This window comes from Dermochelys coriacea, chromosome 15 (genome assembly GCF_009764565.3).
Source record: "Dermochelys coriacea isolate rDerCor1 chromosome 15, rDerCor1.pri.v4, whole genome shotgun sequence".
Lineage (NCBI taxonomy): Eukaryota > Metazoa > Chordata > Testudines > Dermochelyidae > Dermochelys > Dermochelys coriacea.
In genome coordinates, this window is record NC_050082.1 from 23999745 (window position 1) to 24025434 (window position 25690).

The 25690-nt window shown below is 50.1% G+C and overlaps 1 protein-coding gene across 39 annotated transcripts in view; it reads left to right on the forward strand.

Moving 5' to 3' along the window:
* Nucleotides 1–25690, forward strand: part of NCOR2 (nuclear receptor corepressor 2) — a 419584-nt gene that overhangs the window by 312321 nt on the left and 81573 nt on the right. For all 39 annotated transcript variants that reach the window (XM_038372887.1, XM_043497676.1, XM_043497682.1 and 36 more), the window contains 2 exons: nt 14405–14547; nt 22343–22490. In XM_038372887.1, the coding sequence (XP_038228815.1) occupies nt 14405–14547; nt 22343–22490 (291 nt within the window). The remainder of the gene's footprint in view (nt 1–14404; nt 14548–22342; nt 22491–25690) is intronic.

Sequence of the window (25690 nt, forward strand, 5' to 3'; positions counted from 1 at the left end):
ATGCAGGGTTGGATCAGCCCACGGGAGTGTGGGGTTTGGCCGCCTTCCCCGCTTCACCTGGCCACTTACATGACATTTCCCCCATGCAGTGACCTGGGAAGTAGCGAGGTTTCCATCTCAGGTGTATGCAGGGAAGCTAAATTCCCGTCTTGCCAGGCCCCAGCCAGCTTCACAAGGCATTTTCCTGTTGAGTGCACCCAGCGAATTTGAATGCACTCTAACCGGCACTTCCAAAGTTTGGGGCTGGATTATTTTTTTAGCCTGTAGCCAGTTGGCATTCTGAACATTCAAAAAGAACCTCTGAAGTCAGTCCCAGTCTGATCCTTCCAGCTGATGGCTGTAAGGGTCGAACCCAGCAGCATGTATGCCAGGGAAATTGGTTTGGGGCAGTAAAGAAGTGTAGTTGAATAATCTCTCCGGATTGCAATCTGGGTGAGCATATTCGACAGCACTTGCATAGCGATGCTGAACGGAGAGATTTTAAGTAAGAGATGGAGGTATTATGGATATATGGTGAGACAACAGTGGGGAATACCATATTAAAGTTAACTAGAGGAACGAGAACCTTGTAAGGGTGAAGTTCTTGTTTAACGACACTTTTATTTTGTAATAAACTTTGATTTGATAGTCTGCCAGAATGTACAGCGATTGATATAATTATGGGGCCGTGTGTTCTGATATCATTGGCTTCTTCCATTGTGACTGTGATTCAAAGGTACAAGCAGGCGGTTTTGATTAGCTGTAGTTGCTCCAGGAGTTACCCCACTTGCTTTTGGACTGGGTGGTGGGTAGAGAGCGAATCCACTCCCATTGGTGCTTCAGCCTCAGCTTGGATCTGAGGCTGGGGCAGTTTGGATGGAGTTTTCACTGCAGATGGTTTATCCTTGCTCGTGTTCTCACGCCCCAGACCTGGGAATGCTTAGCTAGCTACTAGGTTCGGAGGATTTATTGAAGAGCTAGTGACCATTCTAGATGCAGCTCAGGGCTTTCCCTAAAGCTTTAACATGTGGTTTTACTTTGCAAAGAGACTATGTAATGCTGGCACCTTCTTACTCACCAGCTTTTCCTCCCTATGCATCATTGGGGCTTAGATCTGCTGACTTCAGGAACAAAAATAAGCTTTGGCCACTTTCAGTTGTGTGAACTGTGCTGGCTCTGCAAGCCTGGGGCTAAGGGGTCTGCCCCACTTCGTGCATCCTCCATTTCTGTGCAAGCACATGGAAAGCAGTGGATTGACACAGGTGAGGGCCTGCTCGGAGGACAGTGGGTGGCTGCGCAGGTGTTGTTTGACCTTCAGCACCGTCAGCTCAGGTGATGATGCACAAGAAGGGAAGCAACCCCCACTTGATTCTCAGATAGCCAGGCTGAGTTTTCAGGGCTGGCAGTTAGAAACACTAGCCTTTTTACTCGTAAACTAGCACGCACATTGACATTAGATGAATTAAACGGGTCCACATGAAGCCGCCTTCTGCTTCTTAGCCTTCTTCTGCTTAGCTTGCGTGTGTGGAAACACACTTCATTGTGTGTGTGCGGAAACACACTTCATTGTGTGTGTGCATGCAAAATGTCCAGATTTCTGCTCTGTTGCCCCTTCCTAGCACTAAAACATTGTGCTCTTGCGAGGATTTGTCGGGTTGGACGCAGAGTAAGTGGCAGTTTAACACGGCGAAGGCACTGGGTATGTCCCCTGGTGCAGAGAGAACCCCTCACCACCACATATGCAATCACCCACGCTTGCTCCGTTCCAGTGTAAAAACCTGCTGATTGAATTAAACCTTGGAAAGAGAAGCTGTGTGTCAGCCTGTCTAGTCTTCGGCTCACTCCCCCTTCCATGAGTGCTGTGGTCTAGCCAGGAGGCAGGCATAGGTGTTGCTGCTAGCAGGCTGGTTTACAGGACAACTGACACAGTTGCTGGTAAAAAGCACTTTTTCCCTTCCCACAGCAATATATATACAGCACTTGTTTATTCCTTTTCTGTTGTTTATCACCCAATGTTCTCATCATTCTTATCTTTGGGTTCCATTATCTTGTGGTAGTAAAGACTCTCAGGTGCTGCTTATATCATTAGTCCTTAGTTCAGCCAAAGTTTAGTCCTCAGTCCAGCCAAAATCTTCTGGCCTTGTCCTTTATCTCTTGTACTGTTATTTTCCATTACTTGGCACACATTTCTAAAACATCTGATACTCAGCATTTCCCACATCTCCCCCTTTTTGTTAAAAAGCAGCTTGAATCATCCGTGACATTCCCCAACGCATACATTGAACTATATATGGACCACACAAACAAATTATACCAATACAGATACCAATTAATAAAAGAGTGTGCTATAATGATGTTGTTCATATTTTGTTCTAATTTTGCAAGTAACTCATGAACAGAGTGAGAATGATCTGACAAATTAACACAACACATACCCTCAAAATCTTCATATCCGTGTCCATGTGCTAATAATAAAAATTCAATTGCAGCACTATTATATAAAACTGCATGGCAAATGCTATCTACATCGATTAATAACTCAGTTAATATTTCAAAAATTAGATTAAACTGTTTAATACTCCAACACACTAATTTCTCTAAATTAAAAGCATTTTCCATAATAGCAACACCAGGGATGCTTAAGCAATAGAAAATCAATCGCAGCTCGATTATCTAAAATGGCATCTCTTAATTCCTGTTGTTCCATACTTAAAAGAGCAATTGCCTGTAATATAGCATTAAGCGCTTTAACAGCAAAACAAGCTAATGCATTCAAAGTTTGCACCGTGTAATAAGTTGCAAAGCCAGGAATGCCTGCAACAGCATTCAGCAAAGCCAAATATTCTGAGTGACTATATAAGGTAACATCGGCGGAACACGTATTTTGCAGGGCCGTGCTTCGCCGATTTCGCTGCTGATTCTTTCCGGGCAACAAAAGGGTCATTCGGCTAAGACAGCACAAGGTATTATGACTTAGATTGGCAGGAATATAACTAAAGGTTCGTGCGCCGCAGGTAAAAAACCAACCAGACGGCAAAATAATATGTCCATAATTAAAAGAAACATTAACCGCATTAGTACAATTCAAAAGGGGGGCACTTACGGTTTGGCAGCCCATGGGTACCTTTGCGCGTGTGCAATTAACCACTCGCGCACACGTTACATTATCTGCCCCGGCTGGGTACGGGGTATGTAAAGATAGGGCCCCAGGGAGCAATGAGTAATTGGCGGGGCCCCAATTTTCCATATTCGAATACTGTGAAGACAAATTGGCATAAGCTGCAAGCATGGTGTGACTGCCAATTTCTTCGGGATGATGACATATGGGAACAAGACAAGTGCCCAGTAGTTCCCCGGCTGCCACAAAATCAGACAAACAAAAGTGTGTGACATTGGCTATCAATGCTAGACGTTCCCATAGGTTATACGTCATTCGCACGCGTAGGGGTACAAGGAGTCCCCCCTGTAACCCAAGCAATACCACTATAACAATATCGATAACCCACATCCTCATTCTGGAAATAAACAGGATATGGCCACAAGCACAACCTCCTCTGATGCTTCCCCTCCAAGCGCGAGTTATATCCTGATTTGTGATGCCACAAAGGGGGCGAAGCCATTGCAGTTCACCTAGCAGTTTCTGTGCATCATACAGTGTGTGAACATGAGGAGAGATTTTCAACTGCTGGGGGCGTACGGTGCAGTCAGTGATCCGAAGTCCCAAATACAAAAAGGGGCTTTAGTCTGACCTCTTTTCTTGGGGCAATCCCGTTTTAAATGACCCATCTTTCCACACTGATAACACGCCCCCTCCCTTCCTCTACGCCAATTCGACTTGGAGGTATTCAAGGCTACCGCCAAGGCGCGTGCCTTACCCTCCTCCTCCACCAAGGGGGCACGAGTGCAGGCTTCAATTACGTCGACTAGGGAGGCCGATTTTGGTAAAGTCACCAAAATCATCTTACACGTGGGGTTAGCATTTTGAAGGGCTAAATCTACCCCCAATGCCGATCTGGCGTCTGGTGTTAAATTAGGGGCCCTATCCAATGCCGTCCTTAGGCGGTCCAAAAAGAGGGCAAAAGATTCGCCCACTCCCTGCGTGACTTTTAAATAGGGAGGTGAAGGGGTGCCCAAATCAGGGAGCTCTTTGAATGCCTCCAATGCTAGAAGCTGAGACTGTTGTAATATTTGGGGTACCAATCGCGCCTATAGCTGAGGCTCTTCAAATCGCCCCTGTCCCAAAAACATGTCTATTGATGCTACCTGGAGAGGGTCGTCCCGGGGTCTATCTAAATTAAGCACTGCCGCGTGCTCAGCCTTTTTTCTCCATGAATCCTTCCATAATAATCTCTGTGTGGGTGTTAACAACATGTCTGCAAATTTCTGGGCGTCAAAGGGACACATCGCTTGCCCCGAGAATATTTGTTCTAATAATGCTTGTACATACGGATTTTTCAAGCCCTACGCCACAATAGCTTTCTGAGCCTCCCTCATCAATTTCCAGTCTAACGGCACCCAAGATTTAACCCCCTCCCTTGATACCAATACCGGGAAAGTAGCCGGCATGGCATCCCAAAATTCCGCTTCAATTATAGCATCCTTTATCAATCCATGCCAGCGCTTAATTGGGTCAGGAGATCCCACTCCTCCCCCCCCATCCCTCCAAATCACCCCCGTCCCCCGTTCTTCTTGCCCTCGTCCAATTGAAGAACACGTAGGTGGCGGAGGTTTCACTTTTGGTTGAACCTGTTGCGTAGCGGGGGCATAAATTTTGCGATATTCTTCCTCTGCTGTCGGTCGCAACTCTCCCTCGGGAGTGAGGTACTCCGTACAACCATAATACCCACACAACCTACAAATATGGGGCAAACGTGAGGGGTCAGGTATGCCGTGCTCTTGAAGCTGTTGTAGCAGATGCAATCGTGACGATCCTTGCGGTCTGTTTTCCTTTCTATCCAGCTCATCCATCATCTGTTGAGCTCCAATACCTTCCTTATATAACCACCGAATTATCTGGTCCTGCGTCAAGTTATCAAACTTTCCAGTTTTAGGCAAGTCAGTAATCCGAGCGTGTCGGGGAGGGGCTGGTGGCACAACCGCGGGCGGCAATCCTGACCCCCCTTGTAACGGGTTCTCTGGATTGCCCGATGACGATTCCCCCGACACAGGCTGATCCACGGCCATCTGTTCGCCCCGATCTGAGTCGTCATCCTTCAAGGGCAACGGTACCTCACTGGGGTCCAACGGCGCCAAAGGAATCATAGGCGTTGTTTTACCAAAAAAGTCTTTCGCTCCTACCGTGAAGGCCCCTTTCGCTGATGATTCTAATGCCTCGCGTAATGCAATACGCGCCCCTGCCTGAGCCGCTGCGGTGGTAACGGCTCGATGAACAGTCCGCCAGATAGGGCTCAAGGCAGCAGCTTCTTTATTTCCGACCCCCACAAAGTCCCACAGGTCTTCCCCCACTGTTTTCCACACCGAGGAGTCAAACACATTCTTTGCATTAACCAGGACACCCCGTCGCTTTCCCCACCGAAGCAATTTTTGAAGAGCTTCTGGGGAAAATTTTTCTCCCTGGTTATTAAGCAGATTGCTTAAGACCTTAAACACGGCCTGCTCATCTGCTGATGCTGCCGCTCCCATTATGAGAGATATTCCCCGCCGCTCACCTTTCAGTGGGAGCTCCCCCGCCTCTTGGGCGTCCCGGTTCCTCACCCGAACGGAGGAAACCGGCAGCGGCGGTCCCTGCTATTTCTTCCTCTGTCCGTGATATCAAATTCACAGAATTCTATCACGTCGGGGTCACCATTTGTTGCTGCTAGCAGGCTGGCTTACAGGACAACTGACACAGTTGCTGGTAAAAAGCACTTTATTTCCCTTCCCACAGCAATATATATACAGCACTTGTTTATTCCTTTTCTGTTGTTTATCACCCAATGTTCTCATCATTCTTATCTTTGGGTTCCATTATCTTGTGGTAGTAAAGACTCTCAGGTGCTGCTTATCTCATTAGTCCTTAGTTCAGCCAAAGTTTAGTCCTCAGTCCAGCCAAAATCTTCTGGCCTTGTCCTTCAACTTGCCACCCGCAGCCCCGCCTCTTGTACTGTTATTTTCCATTACTTGGCACACATTTCTAAAACATCTGATACTCAGCATTTCCCACACATAGGTACTGGGACATCTCCATCATTGGAGGTTTTTAAGAGCAGATTAGACAAACACCTGTCAGGGATGGTCTCTATAATACTTAGTCTTGCCTTGAGTGCAGGGGACTGGACTAGATGACCTCTCAAGGTCCCTTCCACTCTTATGATTCTATTACCTGAAGGTATACGGATAAGAGAAGTGGAAATGAGCACATACAGCATTAGGTAATTCTCCTGGACTGGTCGAACCCTTGTGTTGGCTGGGGAGCATCCCCAGGTATCGGGGGCAAAATCAGATACAGGGGCCATATTCGCTCCGGGGGATCCCTTGCCTCTGTGAAGCATCAAATTGAGCAAGAGCATAGCCTGGCCCTACCTAGTCCCAGGGTAGCCTCATGCACTTCTGGGGCCAGGTGGCCTGGGGCAGGAAGTGGCAGACAGTTTGCACTGTGGTGGTCCCCACTCCAGCCCAACACACGAATGTGGCGGGGGCAGGGGGCTAGAATTTGTTAGCCTCCTGTGTTAGCATCTACATAGCTAACTCTTAAGAGGTGAGGAATCTCCCCTTCCCCAGCATCTCCTTTGTAATGCTACTGTGTCTTTCGGCCTTCTAATCCTTGATTAGACGTGGGGCCCGGGCACTGATGTTCACATCCATCAGTCCAGAAGCAAGTTCAGGTGGGAGAGGTTGGTTCAGCTACTTACAGTAACAGCCAAGCTGCAGAGTTGGGCACTGGCTCCGCGCTTGCCTAAATCCAGATCCTGTCCCACCCAGGGGTCAATCAGGCCCCGTTGTGGTTTATCCCAGCATTGTGTAGCCACCTGCGAGGGGTGGCAGTGCCCTGCGGAGCTGCTCTCTGTGTGATGCTGGTCTCTGTGTCATGGCATGTGTTGTGTTTCTTCACTAGGTAGCAGAGGCACCCCAGGATCAGCTCAGGGAGCGTCAGCACATGAAATACAAAGGCCTGTCAAGGGAGCGGGTTGGTAATGACTGTAATTTCCCGCCTACGGTTGAGTTTCAAACAGATTTTTCTTTTACCAGTAAAGGAGGAGGAATAGCACCTCTAGCAGGTGACAAAACAGCCAGATTGCACTCCAGCGGCGGCTTCTCACTGCCTCTGTTCTTTAGGAGGAGCCCTGGCAAGGAGGAGCCACATTTTCCCCCAAAAGATGGTAAAAGTCCCTCTTGGATTATGAACGTCAGAAGGGAAAACTGGCTCCTGCTAAAGGCTCGCAGACTGACACTGCCTTTCCCTCAGACGGGCCGTGTGGCGCAGAGAGGGCAGCGAGGTCCGAGTTCAGCGAGAGGAAGACGTGAATCCTGCCAGCCGTGGAGTGGGCTGCTCTAGAGTTCTGAGACTGAAGCGAATGGAGTAGGCCGATGTAGCTGAATCATCGGGGTCTCGCTCACTGATGGGCTGTAACAAGGAGGCTAACCTGGGTCAGGGGAAGATGTGGAGGGTTCATAAAAACCATGGTGAAGCGTTAACGTGGCTGATGTCCCAGAGAGCCCCTCAATAAGGGGAGACCTGGGGTGAACATGGGCCCCTCTCCTGCGAGCTGTTCTCAAGAGGAGAGGAGGGAGACCACACTAAAGGGGAGTTCCTTGGCCATTGCAGCCAGGGGAGTCTGCAGCAAACCATGTCAGACCTGCTGGGTTTGCGGCACTGCGCCGTGCAGTGAGATCACGCAGCAGCCACGAAAATGGCCTCCGGCTGTGAGCACCCCTCTCTTAGCAAGGGCCGGGAGATTCTCTTGTGGGGATGGAGAGAGTTTCATTGCAAGTCTCCTTCGCAGCAGCAGAACATCTTATAGATGCTCGAACCGACAGACTTGTGGCATGAGCCAGAAGCTCATAGGAACAATCTGGATCCCCAGGCTGGTTTCTGAGGAAGAGTGGCCCAGATGGCGCAGATCACAGCTAGCGAGAGCCGGCGTTTACTGATAGTATTGCTGGCCATCCGTAAAAACACCTTTGGAGGAACTGCCATGGCATACATGTGCTGCACAGAGAAGTCCCTGATACTCTCATTGGCCTGGAACTGGGAGTCCTGTGTTCTGTTCTAGGCTCTGCCACTGATGTGCTCAGTGACCTATTTGCTTTGTGCCTCAGTTTCCCTACCTGCAAAACAGGGCTGCTAATGTTATATACAGTCTCACACTTGGTAAAGCACCATGCAATCTGCAGGTTAGTTTGGCTTGTGTTTTTTCAGACAGTGTGTGTAAACTTGTATACCTTTTGGGCTGTTGTTGGAGGAGATTTCTTAAACTTAAGTTCTGTACACACTGCCTCTGTAATGCTGGTTGTGGTTGGAGAAACCCAGCCCCTTCCCAATAACACCCCATCCCCTCCGCTGCCATGCTCTCTGGGCAGGCTGCTTGCAAACCCGGGACAGTCTCCATCAGCTGTAGGAAATGGTTAAAGGAAGAACATGAAGGGAGAGAGGGTCAGAAGGGTCTTGGGACGGGTGTCGCATTAGGGTGTCGCTTTTGGGATGAGATTTTTTTTTTTTTTTTTTTTTTTAAGTGTAACCATGGTCTGTTAATCCAGTCGAGAGCCCGTTAAAGGACCCTTTTGTGGGCTTGCTCATGCGTTGTTCTGAGAGGCGAGACCTGGGTGGGGCGAGGGCAGCCACGCTGGAGAGTCGCGGAAGAAATAATCGAAAAAGCCTGTGACCGTGGAGAGCTTGAATGAAAGCCACGCTCCCCGCAATGCTGCTTTCCTCTGTCTCTCATGCTCCAGAAACCGAATGTGCTTTAAAGTGTTCTCGCAGGTCTGCATGCTCCTCTTCCTTCCTGCCTTCGTTTCTCGGGCGCTCCAGCCTCATTTTCCACAGACTGGGGAGGAGACTGTCCCCACACCCATGTCCTGGCTGATCCCGTCTGCATGGACTCACTGCGCAGCCGGCACGCTCGGGGTATGTCTGGCTGTCCCTGTCTCCCCTGCCCTTGGAACAGGCTGCAGTTATTCAACCACTTGTTGGTCCAGCGTTATCTCTGCGCTCTGTTTGTTTTCTCTACCTCCTCTCCCGGGAGCCCTCTGACCTTGCCAGATGGTAGCGACCTTCAGTTGAAAAGCGAGGCAGAGGGGAGACGTGTGGGGAAGGTCTGGTCCGGTTCAGTAGAAATCGAATCTGGCTCGCACCTCCTCAAAGAAAAGCCTCTTTGATTCATTTCAGAGCAGAGGAAACTATTAAGCAAAGCTTTGTTTTCCTGGCTCACTCCCCCTGCTGTTGACATTCAGATGAGAGAGAGAGAGAGAAAGTGAGAGAGAGAAAGGAAGTGGGTGCCAAGTTGGCCGCACCCCTTGTCAGCTTGGGTCAGTGCCACGCTCGTTATTAATGCTCTGTCTAGAGGTCACATTCAGACAAACCGAGCCTCTGGGTCAGCCAGAGGAAAAGATTAGAGCTTGCTTGCTGCTCCGCCGCACCCTCCCTCCACCCCCCCGGCACCGATCTCCTCCTGGCCCGCAGCTGGCAGAAGGGAAGCTGCAGCGCGTGCTCGACTGCTTCCCCCCCCCCCCTTTTTTTTTCTTTTGGCAGTGTTGGGCATCTCTTGAAACTGCACAGACTCTCCTCCCCGTATCGCTGAGTGAGGAGGTGAGACCGGGGGGGCAAAGCAACTTCAGTCCACCTTAACAAACGCCGCTCGAGACTGCTGGAAAGCTCGGAGGAGCTGAGCCTGAGGAGTGCCGAGGGTGCTTCTCGCCAGCCCCAGTGGGGCAGAGAGCACTGAGGACAGAGCATGTGTTCAAGGCAACTTCTTGCGTCAGGGTCAGGCGCCTTCTGCTTTTAAGACCCGGTTTTAAGTTACCGCGCAGTAGCTGCTCTTGCTGCCGAGGGCTCCTAAGTGCCGGAGCCCCCAGGATTTAAAGAACCAGCTTTTATTTTTTTTCCCCCCCTCCTTCCTTCCCTTTCTTTGGCTGCTGCGAGGGAGTGAAAACAAAATGAGCGGGGAGGATGTGAGTCAAGAACTCCCGGCGCTTGGTAACAAACTGCTCTGCCGTGGAGGGCTTTGAAGAAGTGCTCTCCCTGTTTATTCTGATCTGCCTGCCGCATGCTCGGAGCTGATTTTCTGGCAGGCGAAGCTAGACTCAGAGAATGTAAGTACAGCCATAGGGTTGCAATGAAATGCTGAGCTTCTGTGGTGAACGTTAAGGATGGGGAGAGTGAGCGTGTGTGCGTGTGCACACTTGTGCACACACCTATCCTCTCCTCCTCGCCAGTCAACGCAGGAATGATTAAGATCTGGTTGGCTGGTTAGTCATAGTTTCAGTTGTGGTGCTAAATGAGTGTGTGTTTTGTGAGAGACGGACCTACGTGTGGCAGGCTCGTGTGATAGAGGTGGGGGGAGGGGCAGTGAAGAGTGCGTCGGGGAGGCGGTGGGGTGGGGTGGAAGGAAACACTGTTGTGACGTTGCTCAGCAGAGCCCTGGTGTCTGGCGAGTGGCCTGTTCACCAGCAAGATCCAGGGCAGCTGCTGGCTGCTCCCGCCCTGAGAGTACAGATAATTATAGTTTTGGGAAGCAGGTGTTGCTGTTTTGTTCTCTTGCCTGCGAAGATAAGGGCATCTATACGCACTGGTTTAATCCTGCAGGGGGAAGGTCTGTCTGTGCTTTGGAAACATGCAGCCTCCTCCTCTTGAGATAGACACAGACACCTGCGCGGCTCCCCTCCTGCCGGCTAGATGCTTGCCTCCAGGCCTGCGCCAATTGCATGTGTGGAGATGAGGCACACCGCACACTGTCCCCAGTAGGCTAGGGGAAGGGTGCCGAGCTTCCCAAGGAGCTGGGCCTCGTGGGGCCACTGGAGCAGGTGACTTTAAATTGAACGGGCTTCAGCGCAGTCTGGTGATTGGGAAGTGGCCCTGCAAAACCGCTGGGCACAGCGCACCTGATGAACGAAAGGGCTGCTGAGAGACTTGTTCCGTGCAGCAAGACAAGGTCAAGCTGCCCTTGGAAATAGATTGGGCACGGACGGATCTTGGGGTGAGACCCTTCCCAGCACAGTAACAGCCATTGCAATTAGCACACCCTGCTACCCCATACTGTGCAGCGCAGTCATCTCGGAGGACAACACAGTTGTACAGAGTGGCGCCTGTTGTGGATGCAGGAACTGTTGTTACTATTCAAGGCCCGTGCCCGAGATGTAGGTTACTGGCCTAGTTTGTTACCCTGGGGAGTAAGCCCTCCAAGTAGCGAAGAGTGAATGGACTGATTCATTCGTTCATTCTGGAAGCGATGACGAATCGCAGTGCATGGGGCAGGACTGCTTTCCCCTGCCTTGTTTAGCCATCCCTGGGGGGGAAGGATCTTGCTGGCTAGTGTCTCTCAAGGTTGGTGGCAAGATGGATTCGAGAGGTCCCAGTCGAAAGCAGCAGCAGCCGAGGTCGTGGCTTTCAATGGATCAATGTCAGGCGTTGTGGAGCTAAAGCTCAAGCCTGACTCTTCCGTTGCCCCCACTCTGCTGTGCACAACGGGTCTACTACATACAGCACAGTCAGGGCTGCATGGCCATGCGAGGGTGCAGGATATGGGCGCTCCTGGAACTGTCACTCTTCGTTCCTGGCTGCGGTTGGGTTCACCCAGAGCCGGATGGGTGTTTATCTGAGGGCCGGTTGGCATCTCTTCGGGGCAAATCCCACGCCCCTCTTTCCTAGCCTGTGGAGGGCCCTCATCTGCCATGGAGCTGGTGTGCTTCTGCTGCATGGGGGTGGTGGGTGGGATTTGGGGATCACTGCACTCCCTGTGCCCCAGCCCTCTGGGGGTATTTAAAGCTGGGATTGCTGGTTCTGCAGCTACACAGCTCACCCACCTGCCTGGACCCGGGGTGCCAATTCTTGCTCTCCCAGACCCTGCTCTGATCCCAGGGGGGCACTGCTGCTTGAGCTGTGTGTGCTGATGCTAGGGTGTTGTATTGTCAACCTTCGGATTCACAGAACCAATGCAGCCTTTTTAGAGTGGGCCCTACACATAAACAAAGCCGGTGTTGGGTTCATTTGTTCGTTGCTAGAACACTTTTAAAGGGAAGTATAGTGCAGACGTGCCTAAGGACGTGCCAAGGGCTTCCCTGTACCGTGGACAAGGACTCTGCCTTTGATCTCGTCAGGGCTCTCAGGCTAAGGCCTGACCAGTACGGGGACGGGGGGACCTTCAAGGAAGACCCTCCGGTGCTGCAGGAGGGTCTGTGTCAGTGGCATTCTTTGCACCAAGGGAACCCCAGCATGGTGTCAGGCTCTGTGCCAGAGGGGCCAGGCACAATGGGCAAGACAGCTTTTGCCAGTTTGTTTTGGGTGCTTCGTGTGTCCTTAAAATGTTGCTTTTCATGGGGCTTGCGATAGCCCATCTTCACCAAGCGTGTTAGAAATAACGTGGCAAGCGGCAGGCAAAAGGCAAAGGAACATGGACCGACGCAAGGGCCAGCTGGTCGCAGTCCCACCTGATGGTGTGGTGCCAGCTGGAGCTGTGCAATGTGTCTCATCCCCAGGGCTTGTGGGCAACCTGATGGCAGCTACCTAGCAGGCCAGCCCCAGCCCAGCCTGGCAGTGGGGAAGACTCCAGGGTCTCATCGACATCTCAGTGGGTCAGAGGGAGCAACGAGGTCAGGCTGGCTTATTTACATGCAGGCAGGGGAAACCTTAAAGGGGGCACGTGCCCCTGATTCAGAGCTTCCAGCTTGATGCAGCTTTGAGGCCGTTGGGCAAACCAAGTCCCCAGACAGGGAATCCAGGGAAGGACACAGATTTGTAAGAGGGTAGCATCCTGGTTCAGCTGCACAGTCCCAGTGGGCAATACAGCGGCTGTGATGGTCTGCTCAGGGCTGCAGGGTGCTCATTAAGTGAATGGCCCCTGGCACCCCCACCTCGAGCTGGTGTGGATTCTCTTGCTCCCCGCACCTTTATACACTGTGAGCTCAGCTGGCCTCTGCATTCCAAGGGGAGGTTGGTAATTTCCCTGATTTCACTGTGTTTGGCCTCCTCCCAGTGCCAGACGTGTAACTAAATCTTTGGCAGTGCCCCAGGTTTCTAGATCTTTCACGATCCAGGTTTCTCCCTCCTTGGTTCCACTGGCCTCTGGTTTCTAGTAGCAGCGTTAGCATGTCTCTCTTCACAGTGCCTGTGGCAGGCACATTTTTGTGTGTGAATATCCCTCTGTATTGTACCCATGGATTAGACCCGTGTCTATTGCATATAGTGTGTGTATGAAGCAGAGCCATGCGGTAGCATTGCTTAGAGGAAGGGTGGTCCCGTGGTTAGGGCAATAGCTGGGGAATCAGGAGACCTGGGTTCAGTTCCCTGCTCCACCAGGAACTCCTTGTGTGACTGTAGGTAAGTCACTCTGTGCCTCAGTTTCATCCTCTGTAAATTGGGGGTAATAGCACTGCCCAGTCGCACAGAAGTGTGGGGAGGGTAAATACGTTAATGATATGGAGGGGTTTAGATACGATGGAAATGCCTTGGCTGATGATTAGCTCCTTCCTACCTTAATGCCTCCCCTTGGTCCCCACAACTATCCTCCATTAGTGCATCCTGGTGCTGCTTCATCTGCCCACAGTTGTCAGCCCCTGGCTTGATGCCTGACCTGAAAAACTTCTGCATGTGAGCCCCTGATTACCACTGATTTTCCCCGCCCCCTCCCTCCCACACACACACACACACACTCCTTCTTCCAGCAGTGGAGTTGCCTGGGTGAATACATCACTGTACTTAAGTCTCAGCTCCTGTGTTTGGGCCCCTCCTGGCCATCTCTGCATGTACATCCAGCCCATCCGAGCCTGTGGGCTCCAGCTCTCGAAAGCTCTCTCTCTCTGATAGTAGAGGGTGCAAAGAGCCTTTCCCCATCCCCATTAGCCCCCCGGGTAGGAAACAAGCACAACTACAGCCATCCGGGAGGAAGGTACATGCTTTCACCTTCTGAAGGGGTAGAGCAACAGGCTTCTTGTCACTCCCTTGTGGGATGCTGAGTCTGTGCTGCCCCTAACCTGCCATAACAGTGTGGTCTGGCCTCAAACCCACAGAGCCATCTGCGTTGTTGGTAGATGCTGCTACAGCACGCCTTGTTCCCTAAGACTGCTGCTCTAATACTTTTCACCTGAAAAGAAAAACAGGAGCCTCTCGCTCATTCTCTTGGCCACAGAAGTCTCGCAGACGGGTGCTGGTGACCATATTGTCCCAGCAGAGTTTGGTTTGTTCATGGGGTGTGACCCAGCCTTCATGCACTGCGCCACCCTTGTGAGAGTTTATCTTGTTTCGAATCCTCTGATTTTATTTTCCTGGTTGCAGGTCTCCTTGAACATGGGCGGAACTGGTCGGCCATTGCCAGGATGGTGGGCTCCAAGACTGTGTCACAGTGCAAAAACTTCTATTTCAACTACAAGAAAAGACAGAACCTGGATGACATCCTACAGCAGCACAAACTAAAAATGGTAAGCAGCCCGCCGCAGCCCACTCCAAGCACCACAGATATTTCCCAGCAAACAGTGACACAGAGTCTGACATTCCCAAGTCCAAAGGGAAGTTTTTCATCCCTGAGAATTTACTGGGTGAAAATCACGGAGCCCAGGCTTCAGCTGACAGCTTATAATGAGAAAGGGGGCATTTGTCCTTTGGCCCTTGGTATTTTCTGGCTAGGTTAGGGGCTCCTGTGGGACACAATGACCAGGTCTCGGACGCATACGTGCTACTCAGTGAGAGAAAAGAGATAGGAAGGAGAGAATAGCCGCTATGTGTTAAGATGCGTAGCCAGATTGTGATCCCAGTTACAGCTGTGTGAATCCGTTGATGCCAATGGAGTAGTACCAGTTTACCCCAGTGTCACGGAGATTGGAAGTGGGCCCAGTAATGCTGTTCATTTCCGGTGCAGTCTTTCAACTACTGTATGTCCCATGGTAGCTCAAGCACTGAGTCTAAAGAAATGAATGGCAAACTGACCACAAACAACCAACAAAAACCAAACCCCACAAGGCTGTCATCCCGTTTTAACAATATTAGAAGGAGGGAGGTTGATTCCCAGAAAGAACAGTCATTGGGATGTCCAGAGACAAGTATGGTCCAGTGGCCTACTGACAGGAGTTCAAATCCTGACAGACATTTTGATTCCTTCCATGGTCTGGAGCAAATTACTTAACCTTTCTGTGCATCAATTTCCCTGTGGCAGAAAGGGGATAATAATACTTTCTTCCCTCAGAAAGTTCAGGGAATGAATTAATTGGCGCTTGCCAAGCACTCTGAAGATGCAACGCGCCACTACAGATCTGCTAAGTATTATAATTATAATTTAATTTGTAGAAGACCCTGGGGTTCTGAGCTTCCTGGCTAATAGAATTCACATGGTGAACCCCCCAAGGAGTGCTTTGGAAATGAAAGGGACAATGTTCAATACAGGAATCTCTCCATCAAGCTATTACAGCATGAGTAAAAAGACAGAAAAACACTCAGTGACTTAGCCAGGAATTGAATATCCTAGTCACTCTATAGGAACAAGAAGTAGAGCGGACAATGGTGATTCTTTTGATCATTTCTCCAAGCTGAAAGATACTCCTGTGTTCCTCTTTGTGTTAGAAACAAAGCAAACAAACGGTACAAACAACAAAAATACCTACCTAAAGAATGGGATGAAACACTCTCACACAATGTCTCCAAATAAAGCTTTAGGTTATAAAGATCTAGTGTTCGTTCCTTGGGAGAATTAGAAGGAAGATCGCTGAACTCAGTAATAGAATTGGAATTGAGTATAATAATTTATTCTGCTTCCTAATATTTCAGAAATTGCACTGCATGAGCGTTTTTCTGCAGAATCAGTTTTCCCCTTATCCTTTTCTCCCCCCTTCATATTGTTCACTAGCGCATGCAGTTTAGATCATCATCATCTAGTCTTTTAAATGCTGGGGCTCTGGAATTTAGGTTTTGTATAAGAACAATGAATGCTCAGCTGTTATTTATTGGGCTCCATTGTTTTATGGCAACAGCAGATGCCATAAAACTGAATAAAATAAAATAACTGAGAGTGAATTTCCACAGACTTTCCTTCCTAACTTCTAAATATAGTCACAAATAGAGCAAACCTCCTGATGGTTTCCTGGGCATGCAAAATAGTCAGCTTTGACCTCCCTCTCAGTGGAAGCAGTCAGAGGTCAGGCCAATGTGTCATCAGGTAATTTTGCAGTGAAGTCTCTAGGTTGTTCCATGACCTGGATGTCAGCTGCTATTACTGATCTCCCTGCAGATAACGTACAAGGAAACGTCTGCATTCCCAGTTTTGCTAGAATGTTGTTTATTTAATTTGAGGAGGATAAACTCTGTGAGTAACGCTTGTTAATTTCTAAAATGTAGCTTGTTTATGGTTTGTAGCCCTGTTGCTAGGATGGGTATAGCAAGGGTTTTGTTACAAACTCAGAGATCTCAGCCCAGCTTTGCTGAGGTCTCTAGAAACCTTCAAGTGAACCAGAGCACAGTTTTGGGCAAACCTGAGTCAGTGTATGGTTTAGCCAGTGCCAGTGTGTGGTGTTGAATTACAGCCAGATGAGTCACTGTTCCAGACGGTTTCATCCTAATGAAACTCGGTAGCTCCTAGTGATCTTCAGCTTAGGTCTGAGGGCTCATTCAAATGAGAACCTAAAGCATGGCCCAAGGAACATGAGCCCATTTGAGCCCTGTGTCCCCAGTTTGCTGTGGCTAGCACAGCTGTAGTCTGCACTCGTTCAATTTGCTCGCGTGCGCAGTGGGTGCGTTGGCCTGCAGCTGGTGATTTTCAGGTACGGCTCTCAGATCGGTGAGCATGCATGCTGGACTTTCAGTCACACCCCGGATTTGCCGGTGCCTGTGGGTTACGAGGGTCCAGCTTAGAGTCTTGCCTCTAAAGGGAGGCTCACAGCCCAGGCTGACTTGTGCTAGTGGAGCTCACATTAGCACACAAAAAAAAGTTGTGTAGACACTGTGGCTTGGGCTGTCAAGCCCCCTTCCCTCAGGCAGGGAGGCTGGCTTCCAAATGCAATGTAGACATACCCAAAAAGGGAATCTGCGGAGCCTGTTCTGCCCCCCAGGGCACCTCCCCGCTGCCCAGGAAAGGCATTCGAGCTGCAGTCAGAAAGCAGGTCTATGGCAGCTCCTTCCTGTTTCTCTGGGGGGTGGATGGTCCATGGGCTTCCACAGCTTCTCCACTCATGCCGTGCTTGGGGTTTGAAGTTTAAGGGCTGTCCTTTTGTCCTTACAGAAAAAAAATGTCACCTGGAGAGATGTTGAGAGATGGATTTTGTATACTGGGAGCCCAGAGAAGCGCTGCATAGCCCTGTCTACCTTTCAGCAGAGCTGTACAGACTCCCAGACCTCCCTCTTTCACTGACTTGTGGCTGGAGGAGAACCCTCCTGGCAGTATTGCATTAAGACAGGATCAGATAGGCGGGGGGACCCAGATTTTACAGCCCCATCCCTGGAAATACATGCCTGGAGGTGTATATTGACAGCCCAAGAAACCCATCAGAAGGGTCAGTGCCTCTGATTAGGGTTGAGTCACGCCACCTTTAAGCCTCATTCTAAGTCTGTCTCTGGGTGTTTCGACTCAGTTCTGTTGTGAGCACCTGAGATCTGTTCTTGGCTTCAGCCTCGGTTAGTCCTGACCTTCTGCACGCTGATTTCTTGTTTCATTAACCACAGCATTCAAGGGGAAAATGGGGCATTGTGATCCAGAATGTCCTTTCAAGTTGCTCTTTCCTTGAGCCATTGGAGCTCAGAATCTCTCTCCCCATGTGGGTGTCTGCCACTTGTTCTGGACTTGTCTTAGGCCAGGGAACGATGTGGCTCATATTAACCTATCAAACGAAGGGTCCCTACAAGTCTCTGCAAGATGTCCTCAGGGCACCCAGCTGTGCGTTTTCCTCGATCAGTTAGATGGAGCCTGCTCCCTGTTAGACACTGCCTCAGAATCTGGACAGCTCCTAGATTGGCAGGATCCTGGTGCTGATCCCAGTGGGAGAGAGCTGCTCTACTCAACTGTCTGCTTTCCCTTCGGAAGGGGGGAATGAGCTCTTTTTGCTGCCCTGGAGGCACTGTAGGCTGGGGCCCCATTCACTCGCTCATCCCATGGGCTGAGGGAAAGAGTTAGACAGATCCAGTCACCCTTTCCTATTGAAAGGCAGGCTGTCCCTTTCCATGCGTGTCTGGGCTATGATTCCCAGCTGTGGAACAGAGGCCACGATTCCTCTCTGCAGGTGGGATCCTGTGGGGAACGCTCCCCCTGCTAACATGGAACCTGACCCAAAGGCCATTGAAGTCAGCGGGCATCGGATCAGGCCATTGTTCTCCATGCCAGTCCTGGGACTGACACTGGGTTATAGTATTGGGCGAAGGTCAGCATTCACTGCTAGAGTGCACCATCCTGTGACCCGGCCCGCTGGCCGGATTTAGTCCATCCCTTCTGGGGTAATGGAACTTCCAACATAAAATGGTCTACAGTCCTCAAGAAACGGGCCCCACCCCTGGGCCTTGTGGTCCTCACACCCTTCTCCCAGGGCTTTCTACTGTCTCTGTCCCCTTCTCAGGGGCCAGGACTCCTGGGGTTTTCCCCTCGATCCTCTAACAGAAATCCCAAACCAAAAATATACGGAGTCAAACTAAATTCTACCCTTGGCCTCTCTTCCCTCTCTGCAGCAGTGTTCCTCCACCGAGCACCTCCCAGGGCTCCCTCCCTGGTTCTCCAAATCTATGCTTTGTTCAGAGCTCAATGCTCTGCTCCACTCCCAGCGGCTGCTTTGTCTCTCTCCTGTCCTCGTGCCAGACTTCCCCACTCAGGGTCCTAAGCTTCCTCCTCTCTCATCCCAGGGCCTGACTGCAGAATCTGTCCCTTCTGCATTAACCTTCCCGCCTACCACCCAGCCCCTTCCCAGCTGGCCATGGTCTCTAATTAAACCAGGCTCTCTCCCTCTACCCCAGGTGCCAACAAGTAACACAAGTGGCCTCTCAGGTCCCCATTAATCCTTTCAGGGCCTGTGTGGGGTACACACCCCATCGCAGTGGGCCTTAGCCCCACTTCTGATCCCAGTGCTGGAATACGCATGACCCTGCCTTGCTAATTCGGGAGTGCCAGCGTTGTGCTTTTAGGGAAGGCTGAGACAGCTGCTGATGGGGCATAAAGATAATGACGGCTCTGTATCAGGAGCAGGGTTTTTTAAAGCCGCTTTGGCTGCTCACTCTGTGTCAGGTGGTGATCCCGTGAGGAGGCCACATTTGTCCGGGCTGCTCCTTTCCCTTCTGGGGCAGATGGCCAGAATGATGTCACACTAGCAGGTTGTGTTAGCTATATCCTGGCCACTCAGTGTTGTTCAGGTGGGGTGGGGGAGTGGGGAAGGCTCCAGTAACACCAGACAGCTTGGAGAGGAGGTTGAGAAGAACTGCTGATTCTCAACAGAATTGGAGACAACCTAATAGAGCTGGCTGGAAACCAGCCACCCCAGGCGCCGGGGTTGGCCATCCTCCCCATAGGAAGTGGAATGACACACTAGGCACTGCAGAGTGCTAGGAAATAACCTGCTGTGGGAGAAGTTCAGGGTTTAGTCTGGTTTGGTTTATTTCCCTTTTGACGTAGATGTCTCTGCTATCACGTAAGCCAAAGACTGCCACGCAGTCCTGCTCGAGCTATCCCATACATTCCAAGGGAAAAAACCCTCTAGGATGACTCTAACAAGTCACTTTTAATAGGACACACAGTATGCTTAGCACCAAGGAATAGGATGGATGTGAAAACTACTGAAGTACTGATAACAGGTCTCAAACTGAGCCCAGGGAGCTACTCAGTTACATACCAAAGAAAGGATGGAACACCACCATAAAAGCATTTAATTCCTGCAGCAACTATGAGCTTCACCTTACCATCATCTCACTTATTTATTCTTTGTATCTAGCACCTCTGGGATTTGGAGACCCATTGTGCTGGGCACTGTACAAACACCTCGGTTCTATGGACAACCAACTTTTGCCTTTAATGCTAAATTTGACTGAAGCCTCTCTTCTCCCCACTTTCGCTGCCATGTGAACTGAACTAATGTTGGATGATGCATTTTGTAGTGATTAGGGTCGCCATCAGGGATTAGGGACCCAGTGTGTTAAGGTAGGCCACCCCTACCCGTAAAGAGCTTCCAGTCGAAGTATATGATGACAGCCGGTGCATTGAGTTTGATGGAGTTACAAGGCAATGGAGTTTGAGCAGGTATGAATTTGGCTGGATATGCCTTGACCAGAACCCAAACCTTAGAGCAGAACATGTTTGCATGCAGCTTGAGCCTGTTACTAGGTATGTCCCCCTCCCCCGAACTCTGCTTTCTAGATTCAAATTGCTTCCAATAGCTCACCATTTTTACTTCACTGAACAGTGGGTCTCTCGCAGCCCCAGAGGCCTGCCTGCCGGAGCTTTCATCTCTGCATGGGCCAAATCCCGCTGCTTATCATTTAGTGCAAACATAAAAGCCAAGTCTGGTGTTGATGCAGGGGCTTGTTCCCAGCTAATTTCCCAGCATAAGATCCCGCTCGTCTGAGTCAGACACATGAGTAAGAGAGGCAGTAAAGTGAAGAAGGCTTTGCCATAGTAACGCAAGAGCTTTGTCATCACATTAGCATTATCTGAAGCCCTAACTAAGAGCTGCTTCTTCAGACAATAACATACAATTATTGAATTGTTCCCTTGGCACAAGTTGAAGCTCTGACAAAGTTCTTCCTGAGGGAGCAGAGATTGCCGAAACAATGGGGTTACTGCAGAAGTGGGTGGATCAGGTCAGAGGGCTCTTTGGTTCCGTTTGTAATGCCTCTGCTATCACGTAACTTCTCAGGTGCTTCCAGCCTCTCCTGCCCAATTCGATACAAAATGGTTAAAGCGGCAGTGTTGCCAAGCAAAAGCAGTTTGTGGGGTTTTTATCCAGTGGTTTTTGAGTCTATAGAGACGGAGGGAAGACCCCCCCCCCCCACCTCGAGATCCAAAGGTAGAGTTCGCATTGCTGCTGCAGCCTTCATTTGCCATCCATTTAAATAAATGTTCTAAGTACGTCATTTGAGTGGGGCGAGCGGAGGGAGCAGCAGGTGACGAGCATGTTCCTACTGGTTATATTTATTTCCATAATGACCCTGGGAAACATTAGCAGAAACAAGACTCTTGATTCAGACCAAACGGTTTATTGGAAGTAGCAGTGTGTGTCTGTTATACGTGTTTAAAGAGGAGAAGAGAGGGTATCCTTTGTGGTTCAAGGAGGAAGAGAGCAAGGAATCTCAGCTCCCAGCTTCTGTTTTCTGCTGTGCTGCTCACTGGCTGTGTGACCTTGGGATAGTCGCTCAGGGCACAATTTTTCAAAAGTATCTACTAAATTTGGGTGTCCAGCTCAACACACCCGGCACCTGATTTTTCCAGAATGCTGAGCTCTGAGTGGCCACTAACTTCATTTCAAGACATGCGTGACTGAAAATCAGGTCCCCTTAAGGTGTGTCAAGTTGGGCATCCAAAAATGGAGACACCCACGATGTTGACTAAAGTTTGTCTGTGTTGCTATCTTAGTCATCTGTTAATTGGCTTCATAATACGGTGATAGATCTTACAGACCCAGCTTAGTTTTAAAGATAGGCACCCAATTAATTGAAATTGAGGCCAACTTCTTGATGGTAATTAGGTGTCTTAAGCTCTGAATTGCTAGCATTAGTGCACACACAATTGTGCTGTCAAAATGGAGACTGGTTTTATCTTATCACATGATTGTTTGCAATGCTTTCCTGCTCTTACACTGTGGTATTGTGCAAAGAGGAATGGTTTCTTGTTAGCCTCTCCCTCTCCCGACAGCCTCCTAAGGATGGCGTGCCACTCAATTAGTAAAAGTTTCGTTGGGAAACTTAGAGGGCTGGTACTCTGCATGTGTATGCCAACTCTAGAACAGGGGCTTCCACCCTAACTCTCACTGAGTAGGACATTACTCTGTGAGTAGTCCCAAGGTGGGAGGCACCACTCACAGTAAGGATGGCATTAAAGTTGCTCTTTCTGTCATTTCATGAAGTCTGCCCTTCTGCGGTGCAGTCACTAAGGTCCAGGAGCGATAAGGGGGTAAAGAGAATCAAGAATACGCAGTGTTTTATGTAGCCTCTTACTTCCTTCCCATTGAGGAATCCAGGAAAAGCACTGGCCCTGCAGGCTGAACTCTGCCTTTGGTTACTGTCGAGGGCTTAGTCTTCAACCCTTGACTGTTTCTCCCGTAGGAGAAAGAGAGGAACGCAAGGCGGAAGAAGAAGAAAGCCCCTGCCATTCAAAATGAAGAAGCTGCCTTCCCTCCCATGGCAGAGGACGAGGAGATGGAGGTATCGGGGACAAGCGGCAATGAAGAGGAGATGGCCGAGGAGGCGGAAGGTGAGACATTTGAGGGGCGAGGTCCTGGGGGGAATTGGCTCGGGTTTGTTTGCTTCATCCCTGGACCCTGGGCTGCAGCCGAGCTGCTCTTTCCTGCCAGGGGAGGAGGCAGGAGAGGCGTTTTTGCCCTGCAAATGTCAGTGCTTCCATGGGTCTCCCTGGCGAGCGTATCTCCCGGGCGGGAGGAGTCATGCTGAGGCTCTGGCACCCGCAGGCTATGCGAGGGCGACACTTTCACACCACACCGGAGAAACGGAAGCACTGACATTTCTGGCTCCTCCAGGTTTCACAGTCGGTCGCTGGGACTGTCCTCAGTCACAGCTCCGATCTGATTTATTTGTGGAGGCCATGAAGCTCCCTATCCTGGTCAGCTGATAGCCAGGATGCCCTCAGGCTGAGGTGGGGGTTGTTTTGATAGGGGTTTGATTGGCAGCTCCAGTCCGTATGTCTCCAGGAGTGGGAGAGCGCGGACAGCACCAGTCTTCCCCCGCTGCCTAGCTCCAGAGGGATTACCCGCAGACAGGTGGTTTATTTCCACAGCCCATTTATGCTTTGGCCTCTCTCTTAGGTGACCTACCAGGAACTCAGTTGGTGCCGTTTTGGGGGATAGAATTTTTGTTAGTTTCACTTTCAGCCACTACTGCTCCTGGCCCAAATTATCATTGCCACCCTCATAGGGACAAAACCCTGTATCCTGTGACCGATCCCTTGAGCCCCCCTCCCTTAGCACTGGGCATCTCTGGGCTGGTCAAGGGTGTCATCTTGCATATCCTTAGGTTTTCCATCACCCTAGTGAAGAGTCTGCACTGTGATCGGCCTCCAGTCCCCACGTCGCTAGGCCTTGCACACCTCTAGACTTCTGTAACTCAGATTGAGTTTCCTTTTAAATAAAGGCCTGTTAACGCTGCATGACCCCCAGTGAGGCGAGAGGGTTGGAAAGCAGATGCCGGGGTGGGGTGGGTAGGGGTAGTCATAAGGCAAAGTAAGCGTCACTACCCTATCCACTGCCCCAGGCTTCCAGACTATGAGTCACCAAAGCATTCGAGCACCAGGCATAAGCATGTTCTTAAATTAAGTGCTTTGCTGAATCGGGAGGGGTCTTACTCACATGCTTTAAGTTAAGCCCAGCTTGAAGTGCTTTGCTGACTCTGATCCCCCACGAGTGAATCAACAGGAGGGCTGGGAGAGCCAAGACTGCCCCGTTTTCTCCAGGGCATCGCTTTTATGAATTTCCTGACCTAAACAACAAACACCCCGTGGCTTCTGCTTCGGAAAGTCGTCCTTCTTCGGGGCAGCAGCACGTTCAGTAGCTGCTAAGCCACAGGGTCAGCCCACCTCTGCATTGCCTGCATAGGCAGGCAATTTCCACACTCCCATTTGAGCAGAAGAAAGGAAGCCAACCGAAAGTAACAGTTTTAGCTATTTGTGGCTCAGAAACCTCAACCACGAGTTTGGGAAAATGTGTGTAATTTACGGCAATGGTCCCATTTGACTTTTGTCAAAGTAATTTAATAACTTAACCAGCAGCGCTGACACCATGCTGAGTCCTGGCCTTGGAGACCAGGCTAATGGGACTGGAAATGGCAAATCTTTTCTAGTCATTGTTGAAAGTGAATCACGATAAGGCAGGTTCCAGGTAAATCTGTGCTGGGTGATCTGTGACTCACAGACCTGGTGTAAGATGTGGTTCTTGCTCTTTGTGAGAGCTATTCAGAGTAAAACCATGTGTTTTAAGATTAAAGACTTGAAGACAGATCTCTTGACACGCTTAGAAGCTTTACATTATTACGGCTTCAATTCTCATCTCTTCTTCATCCTGTGAGGCAGGTGGGACTATATTTCTGAAGTGGGCTACTGAGCTGAACAAAGCTGTAAGCCAAGTGGATGAAATGTCACAGGAGCAGAAATATCAGAACAGCAGTATGCTTGAGCAGTTTGTCTGGCTTCCCTGTGACATTTGGGGATGCATTTTGGTGTAATGAATACCTACCGGAGGGGAGGGCTTTGGATAAATCTGTTGCGCGATTAATTGTCGGTGTCCGGACGACCTGGTTTGCGAGTGCAAAGTGTACGTATGGCTCACCTAATGCTCCTGTGAATGGGGCTCTTGTAGCAAAGCCACGCCTGATCACTAACTATAGCGTGCACCTCACCATCCGTGCACAACTCATTCGTGATTCAGCTCCTCAGGCTCGCGATATTGGGAACGAACACATGGAAATCTAAAGCCTGGTTGAACCAGAGGTGAAATCTCTGCAGACATCTTTTCGGCCTCAGCAGACCGCGTTTCCCTTTGGGAAGGGAAGCGGGTGCATTTCTGAGCGAGGCTTTCGCCAAATACACCATAAATCTCTGTCCGGCCTAAATACTGTAAATTCCTGGCCCATAGTCCTTGGGTGACTGTGTTTCACTGATTTATTATAAGTAAATAAACATCAGGGAAGGCTGAAATTCCTATTGGCCTTGGGGCATTTTTCTGCCAAGAAAGTGGAATACTTTGGATGTGCTCAGACATAAAGCTATCAGAATACTGTTCCTCTGTGTCCATCCATTTTGGATATAACTTGAAAGCCTTGCAGACCGATAACTATCTGTGTCTGGAAGGAATTCCACCTTCCCTCCCATCCTACTGTATTGAGGGGGAGGACCCTGCCCTTAAATCCCAAAGCAAGTTCATCTTGACCCTACACCTCTGACATTTTGAGATATTCTGGGAGCCCTCAACTCCCACCGATAGAGCACACCCTTTCCCTTGGGTCAGGAAGTCCCTGAAGGAGTTGCAGGCCATCTTGCCAAGGCACAGGTCATTCCAAATATTCCTCCCTTTGGGCCAAAGAAACAAAAACCGTCTCTGCTCTGAAACGCCTCCCTGCATCTAGACGTGAGTGTTTTCAGCTCGGGAGGAAGCCATTTCCCATAGATTTGGGGATGATCCTGGATGCTTAATCATTAACCTGTCCTGAAACTCTGGGATATTTTTCCTCCGGCTGACCCTGATCTCCTTTCTTTTCGTATTGGCTGCTAAACAAAAACGCGTGGAAGGCTCCTTCTGCTGCCATGGATTTCTTCGTGGCTGGGTCGTGGGATGGGGAAGGCTGGTATCCATAGTCACAATGATGCAGTCCTGGGAGGCAAGCAGAGAGGTTGGAGCTTTGAGAGCTTAGGCCTTGATCAGACTGGAACTGGCCCCGATGCCTTGA